General features: G+C 44.4%; 1 protein-coding gene across 1 annotated transcript in view; it reads left to right on the forward strand.

The window, feature by feature from the left end:
* Nucleotides 1-8,119, forward strand: part of LOC310672612 (polymeric immunoglobulin receptor-like) — an 84,290-nt gene extending 76,171 nt beyond the window's left edge. Inside the window, exons 2-5 of the mRNA XM_083430078.1 lie at nt 3,448-3,780; nt 4,288-4,617; nt 6,923-7,046; nt 7,830-8,119. Coding sequence (XP_083286204.1) covers nt 3,448-3,780; nt 4,288-4,617; nt 6,923-7,046; nt 7,830-7,965 — 923 coding nt within the window. The 3' untranslated portion in view covers nt 7,966-8,119. The remainder of the gene's footprint in view (nt 1-3,447; nt 3,781-4,287; nt 4,618-6,922; nt 7,047-7,829) is intronic.
* Nucleotides 8,120-8,463: the final 344 nt, after the last annotated feature.

An 8,463-nucleotide genomic window follows, 5' to 3' on the forward strand; every position in this document is an offset into this window, starting at 1 on the left:
GTGGCCAATCTACTGGATTTGCAATCTCAGTACAGTCATACCTCGGGTTACAGATGCTTCAGGTTGTGTTGTTTCAGGTTATGGACCGCTGAAACCCAGAAGTACCAGAATGGGTTACTTCCGGGTTTTGGTGGTCGCGCATGCGCAGAAGCGCTGAATCACAACCCGCGCGTGCGCAGATGTGCAGCTGTGGGTTGCGGGTACATGCATCCCGCACAGATCACGTCCGCAACCTGAGCATCCACTGTAATTTACCTGTAGCTTGGATAGTCCATCTGCAGCAAAATTCAGAGAGCTACGTTTCATAGGCAAGTGTGACTTATTGCAATGTTTATTGGAAACTGTGGAGGGAAATGTTTTCTGGCAAATTACCTGTGACCAATGTAACAAGTGAGAATTCCTTGTGGGAAGTTGCAGTCTCCATGGGAATTTAACCTTGATATGTTTATTTTGAACCCAACATTTATCATCATTTGCAAGGATGGCAAATGTCAACAAAATTCCTTAAAAAAGAAAGAGAGCTGGATTTCATATTCATGAACATCATATTGCCATCACTCAGCAAACCAATTTTCTTTTCAGTTTCTCTGTCCCTCAAACTTAAAATAATAAAGTTGCCAACTGACACCAACACTTCAGTATAGTATCTTTTTCTCCTTCTGTACTTTCTTTCAAGATACTCAAAGTTCCCCTCAGGACATTATTCCCTGCAACTAGGGTGCTTATTTTTTAAAAAGTGGGAATTGCAAACCATGGCAGAAGTTTGGGCAGAGAACAGGGGTCGACACTGAGGCAAAGTGGCAGTTTAAAACAAGGTTTGGGTACAGTAAGAAGGGAGTTTGGAAAAGTTTTTTTTTACTAGGTTTTATTGATAACTTAAATGTTCTGTTTTATATTTTGGAAAACCACTTAGATTTTCTTACAATCAACAATACATTTTTTTTGTAAAATAAACAAGTAAACATTCAGCCAGCAAGTTCTTGTGATTTGCTTATGGGGTGTTTATAATTGTACAGTTCATGTCCAGTGCGGGATGTTCTGCTGCTAGAGGCAAAAAACCCAGTGCTACCTCCTGTGACCCCTACCCTTCACTGCCACTGTTAGATGCTCACCTCCTCTTCCTAGTCTTCCATTGCTGTGGCCACCCCCAGCCCCCAATGCATATATCAAATACTGTTATTGTCACATATAAACTGTTGTGATTATTATAACCCTTCAACGTGTGTTTGCGCTTGCTCCCAGTTAGGGGATGCGCCTTGATCGGACTGGTCATGGAGGCTAATTTCTCTGAATAAACACATTTTTGTATGCAATTCAGACAATTTTTTGCGAGCAAATTCTCCTAACATAATTCATTCTTCTGCGTTATTTTCACTAACTTATTCTCTTTTTCCACATTTCCCTCTACCATGTACCTTTTTGTAAGCACTGTTTGATCAGAGGACTGCAGCACAGAATTCAGAGAAGTGTAACTGCTCATTTGTGGACTTTCCAGAGACATCTATCTGACTGGACACCCTCAGAAACAGAATGCTGACTTGCAGGCCCAAGCATGGTGCTCCCCATAAGAGGTCAATAAGACTGGTTTTGGGTCAAAACAGGCCACAGCTTTATTGAATACAGATGAAAGAGGTTGGGCTTGGGCAATTGAAATACTTCCGGCCCACCTGCCAGAAGTGACGCGTGGTCAGTCCCAATACTAAGACTTACATCAAATAGGGTGACCCCCTAAGGGACTCCTGTGTTGGGGAGTGCCTTCGGCCCTTGCTCTGCCTGGGCAGGCAAACATGGCCACTCACCCAGATCCCTTTAACTGGATACCCCAGCGTTTGGAGAAGCAGGCAGAGACTACAACCTCCCCTCCATCCAAGACAAAGTCTTGGTCCAATGCCCAACCAGTTGTGACAATTGCTATGAGGTAGGCAAAACCACCGGGTCAGAGCCAATTAGCCCGGTGGGCAAATTCCTATCTGGCCCCTTAAAGGACAGCGACCACCGTAGTCGCAGCAAAGTCCTTGACTATCAGCCTAAACCGAGGGTAGGCGGGCAGGGAAACCCAATGAAGGAACGTAGTGCCCCAGGTGCAAGCTGCTTAAATGGGCAAGGGGGTGGAACCGAAGGAAGCCTTCCCACCCTGTTTGCTCCGCCCCCTGGCACAGCCCAAGTCCCAGCCTGCATCCCCATTCACCAAAGCAGAGTGCAAGCTAAGATCCAGTTCCTGACAGGTGGTGGGGGCATAAGTTCATCAGGAAGGGCACGGCAGTTCCAGTTCCCCCATCAGGGCTCCAGTGGAACCTCCACCATCCTGCCACAACGCCACACCAAGAGGGGTGAATGGACTTGATGGACACTTGGCCTGACCCACTGAAGCTGCTCTTTCTTTTTCTGTTCTGCTTGTGCCGGACATAAAAGCAGAACAACACTAACCACAGTCTTGCCCATCAAACATGCAACATCAAATCCTTCCTACTTTCGCTTTCCGAAGCTCTGCTTCATTTAGCCGGAGCTTATTCTGGCAATTGGATTCCAACACATTGTAGTGCCCCTCTTCTCTCCGTGAGTTTCCTGGGAGACTTTGGCTTCCCTCCAGGTCCCTTGAGCGGGGAAGACAACAGCACCATGAGCCTCTGGAGGAACTGGATGCTCCTCACCTGGGTGCTGCTTCCAGGTAAGGAAAAGAGAAGGATGGTAGTGAGGGCACAAGTACTGAATTACAAAAAAAGACTTCATAAAGGGACATGAGCTGTGTGTGGCAGGAGAGGGTAGGATCAGAGGCAGGGGAGGGCAGGGCTTCTCTGTAGTTCCAGTCAATGCACGCTGCCATAGTTGAAGAATGCTATCCCCAGATTCCTTAGGAAGAGTGTTTGCCCATGTGTACATAATGTTCAATGTTCCCGAAGAGCTACCCCACTGCTTACTGATTTGCCCAATCTTTGAGGACTTAAGAGCAGACTTGTTCCAGTATTTAAACCTCTCAGTTGAGAGATGGATTTGGTACCTTATTAACTTTTTATTAGGGCCCATGCTTGCACAGATGTGAACAGCGCTCACTTCCACAATGGGCCCCTGACCCTAAAGTGTGCTACAGTGTTGGTGCATTGTTTCCCAACCCCAGATTGTTGCTGTATATGTCCTTGGTTGGTCAGTGGCCATTTCATATGGCTGTGGTTTGCCATCATGTTATCTGTTTGGAGAGTCACTCCCTTCCCGCATCCCTCCCAGATCTGACCATGCTTCAACAGGGGCTCCTGGGAGTTAGAATTCAGTGGCAGGCTCTTTGAAGCTGACAAAGTGGCTCTTGGTGCTGGGAATGTGGTCTGTATGGATGCAGTAACCTATGAATTAACAAGCGACATGGGGGATGTGTAATTTTATATTTTTCCATGATACAAGAGGCATACTAGTTGGAGAGCTAATACCTCACTCCAGGTTTATTCTGTTTTTCAGGTTGCATGTCTGATCTGACTGGTCCTAAAGCACTGAGTGGATTTTTGGGCAGGTCACTCTCTGTGAGATGCAGATATGATGCTGGGTTTAGAAAATATGCAAAATATTGGTGCAAAGGAAGTCCATGGGGCAGTTGTGATATAGTTGTTCGGACAACAGGATCTGAAGAAGAAAGGACGGCTGGCAGAGTTTTTATCAAGGATAATCATTCTCGTTTGGAATTGACAGTCAGACTGGAGAACCTCACACAGGAAGATGCTGGGATTTACTGGTGTGGCATAGAAAAAGCTGGCTCTGATTATGGATTCCGTGTAAATATTACTGTTCTCCCAGGTGAGTCCCATTTCCAAGTTCTACAGGAAACTCAAAAGAGGGAATAAATGTGACCTTATGCACATTAACCTCAAAGGTGCTTACTGCTGGGTAAGTGTACACATACTTGCAAAGATAATGTCACACACACACCCCAGGATGTCACCCGGGGCGGACCACCCCCCCCTCCAACACCACTGAGCATGCCAGAACTGCCCCCCTCCCAGGTCCAGGCAGGCACTTAGAGTAGGACAACAGAAAGCTCAGAGGCAGAAAGCACAGATCAGCCAACGTAGGGATGACATATAATAGAAGAGATGGAGGAGTTTACTCAGAGCAAAGCCATTATCCAAGGGGTGGCATTATGCATCTCTCTCTGTGAATATTGAATAAAATACCTTGGTAAGAACGTCTTATTTTCCCCATTTCTGGCTGTCAGCCATGAGGGAGGGGGATTAGATTCCCTGTAGCCTGACAACACCAGGAACATGGTTGACTCCAATGAATGATTCTCTTTCTTTCCCCCAGAGACATGGCAACTGACTGGTCCAGTTGAAGTGCATGGATATGAAGGGAAATCTCTCTCTCTGCGCTGCCGTTATCAACAAACCTTTGAAGATAACACTAAGAGTTGGTGCAAAATGAAAGAAGGCATGTTTTTGTCTTCATGCGAAAGTTTAATATCATCAGATGGAAAGGTGAACATGGACAGAGTCTCCCTCAGAGAGAATAAAAAAGAGCACTACTTTCAAGTGACCATGGACAGTTTGAATCTGGATGATTCCGGTGTTTATTACTGTGTTATAGAACGTCTCTTGCCCAATATCAGACACAGGGTGAACGTGACAGTTACTCCAGGTAAATACTCCTCCTCCTCCTCCTCTCCTTGTTTGTAATGATAGAAATGCAGGAATGAGGAAAGAAAAAAATCTCCAGTGCATCAATTGTGTTCACAGCAATTGTAAAATAGTTGTTAGACGACAGGATCTGAAGAAGAAAGGATTGCTAGCAGAGTTTTTTATCAAGGATAATCATTCTCATTTGGAATTCAGAGTCAAGCTGCCTTCAGATGTTTACGGAAGATCATATAATTATTTATCTCTTTGACATCTCACTGGAGGGTGCCCCTACTGAGAAGGCTCTCTACCTGCTTCCCTGTAATTTAACATCTCACAATGAGGAAACCCTCAGAAGGCCCTTGAATCTAGACCTCAGTGTTTGGGCTGAACAATGGGGGCGGAAACACTCCTTCAGGTATACTGGGCCAAAGTCATTAAGGGCTTTAAACCAACACTTTAAATTGTGCTCAGAAACACACTGGGAGCTAATGTAGGTCTTGTCGCACAGTGAAGTCAAAACGCAGGGTCAAAATTCACAGTAAAAAAACCTTTACTGAGGCAAACAGACTTCTTTACAAACACTGTACCAACAATAATGGAAGAGAGCAAAATAAAAAGTAGTAAAGAGCACACTGAGCCCATGTATTTATCCTTCCTGGCTCCATGTTACTTCCTGTAATTGAAACAATATTTGTATAAGGAATGAGTCAGCTAGAAGAATGAATCTTCACTTTCCAGCATTTTCCAGCACTTTACTGCTTCTGTTCTCAAAGGCCTTTGTCACATGAAGGTCTTTCAGGATAGATGTTATACAGTACAGTGGTGCCTCGCAAGACGAAATTAATCCGTTCCGCGAGTCTCTTTGTCTTGCGGTTTTTTCGTCTTGCAAAGCACGGCTATTAGAGGCTTAGCGGCTATTAATGGCTTAGCGGCTTAGTGGCTTTAAGAAAAAGGAAAAAAACTCGCAAGACGTTTCGTCTTGCGAAGCAAGCCCATAGGGAAATTGGTCTTGCGGAACGACTCAAAAAACGGAAAACTCTTTCGTCTAGCGAGTTTTTCATCTTGCGAGGCATTCGTCTTGCGGGGTACCACTGTATAGTCCCAGCAGCCGCTCCCAGTCACCAATCTGGCAGCCACATTCTGCATTAATTGCAGCTTCTGAGTCACCTTGAGCGCATTGCAGTGGTCCAAGCTGGAGATATAACCAAAGAATGCACCACTCTGGCAAGACAGTCTGCAGGCAGGTAGGGTCTCAGGCTCGCTTTCTGAGCCAGAATAGGCAAGGGTCAAGACAACAGGTTTCACTCATCCAGACACACTGTCTACCTCCTCAGAGGTAATCAGGTTGAAATTGATCTTATACAACTTGACTAGACAGAGCGCTGAAACTCTCCCATCTCAGCCCTGCTACCACAGTGGCGCCTACCTCTTTCTGAATCTGGGTGATTTTATCTGCAAAAAGCTTTGCAAAATCGTTGGGGGACATTTTGGAGTCCTTCTTGGACCTCAGTGGCAAAGGTGGTTCTGTTAGACTACAAACCACCTAAGAGTCTCCTGGAACCGCTTTCTGCAGATGCCATAGAGACAGTGAAAAGGGTCTTCTTTGCCATCGCTATTGCGATTTGGTAGGCTCTGCAATGAGCTCTAACCTATATTCAGTCCAATTTAGGACGTTTTCCCCCATCCGTGCCCTAGTCCTCTCAGAGATCGTTTCATCGCCTTCAGCCCTTGGGAAAACCACATGGTCATCCCAGCTCCATGCAATCGAAGAGGGCACTTCAGAGTTAACGGTCTAAAACCCTGGTTAACTACACATTTCAGTGGGTCACCAGAGTATCAGCTGAGAGGCCATCAGCATGGGATAATAATGTCTCCCCTACCCAGTGTTTTTTTTCTGGGGGGACGCAGGGGTACACATACTCCTAAACATTTTGTGAATCTTTGTACAGTACTTTTATCCATTTAGCTACTGTATGTATTTCCCCCGATTTGAACTTTAAAATGGTGATTTTCTTGAGTCAAAATGAGAGTACCCCTAAACATTTCTTAAGGGAAAAAAAAGCACTGCACCTATCACTCTTTTGAAGCCATTTGGATCCATTAAGTGGCAGAGGCAGACCATTCAAATTGGTCTCACCTCCCTGCAGATGGGAAGGGTTGCGGAGAAGTCTAGTTGTACCAGGAAGTCATCTGACCATTGGCACTTGTTTTGTTTGACTGGAAGTATCCCTTATTTGCCAGTCCCTCTTCACATTTTCTGAAGTTCTTGTCACATTTTCTGAAGTTCAGTGTCTGAAGCTGTCCATTTCTTCATCTTTGTTCAGCTTCCTCCTCAGATTCAGAAGGAACAACAGCAATTAGCTGGCAGTCAGAACCTGATCTCTTTCTCATAACTACCAAACCAGAACAAACAAACAACCAATCAGGCTTCAGCCCTATTCCAACAGAGTAAGTATTGAGATTCCCTTTGTGTAAACATGTCATATCACTGATATTTTGGCTCAGCAACCTCTAAAAGGTTTTCATGCTGCCACCCCCTGGTGGCTAGCAAGACCTGTTTCCCTTGTTTGTAATTCATTTTTTAAATTAAGTTTTCAATTATACAGTTTCCACAAATAAAACAACCACCTATAAAATAATACATCAACTTCCCTTCTTCCCCTTCCGTGGGTCTTTTAAGTTTCCCATTCTTACTGACTATTTTATTCCAACCAACCAATTTCTCCTCCTTTTCATATTACCGCAATCAAAATCAGACTGTTGAATTAACCCTGCTTAGTGTTTTCACTTTCTTACAATTATATGCAAATACTCCACAAAAACTTTCCATTCCTGTTTATAAACTTGATCATCTTGTTCTCTGACCCTGCTGGTTATGCCTTCTAACTCTGCACATTCCATCATTTTCAGTTGCCATTCCTCCTGGTTTTCCTATATTCCTGAAGTCGTGTCCCTGGGAGGAGGAGGCACTGCCACTACAAGCAAGGAGGGAGGCGGGTGCAGCACCCAGATGCCACCCTTGAGTGCCATTTGAGTCGATTCCCTCAGAAAGGCTCATGGGAGCACCGGCTGTGGTGTGTTAATCCACAAAGCTTCTATATTAGAGAATGGTGGGAAATAGTCCTGTTTTCTTCTATCAGCAATTATATGATACCTGCTCAGAATGGCTGGGGCAACCCAGTCAAATGGGTGGTGTATTACTATGGTTATGATTCTGTTTCATTTACACAGATACCTGATTTATGGGCTTTTCGCCTTGAAAACCCTTATCTTCCTGGGTCTGGTCATTGCAATTATCTGGATGCATAGAAGATACAATCAGAAGAGACCTTCAGCTGCCAAACGGCAAGAAAATGCTGCACAGTAATCCCACAGTGACCAATGTAACTGTTGTTAAGCTTCTTTACATAATATATTGTTTTAGCTAATGCTGTTATAACTCCAGTATTCAAACTATTTGTGTCTTAATAGGCTTGATCTTCCCTAAAAAAGAGCAATAAAAGGTATGCCACAGGTTATTTAGATGCTTTCCTTTTAAGTGTGTTTTAAAAGATGTGGCCAATCTACTAGATTTGCAATCTCAATCATTTATCTGTAACTTGGACAACCCATCTGCAGCAAATTACAATGAGAGCTCGTTTTCATGGGCAAGTGCCACTTTTTGTAATTTTTATTGGAAACTAGGGAGGGGGGGGTGTTTTCTTGCAAATTACCTGTGACCAATACAACAAATTACAATTCATTGACCTCTACAAACTGATGCAAAGCAAGACCCTCTGCACCTAACCCTTTAAAACGCATTCAAAAGTTTCAGATCAGCACCGAGTCCCTGAAGGATGTTGCCATCTCCATGCGAATTTGGTCT

The sequence above is a fragment of the Podarcis tiliguerta genome, assembly GCF_965153285.1.
Source record: "Podarcis tiliguerta genome assembly, chromosome: 2".
Taxonomy (NCBI): domain Eukaryota; kingdom Metazoa; phylum Chordata; class Lepidosauria; order Squamata; family Lacertidae; genus Podarcis; species Podarcis tiliguerta.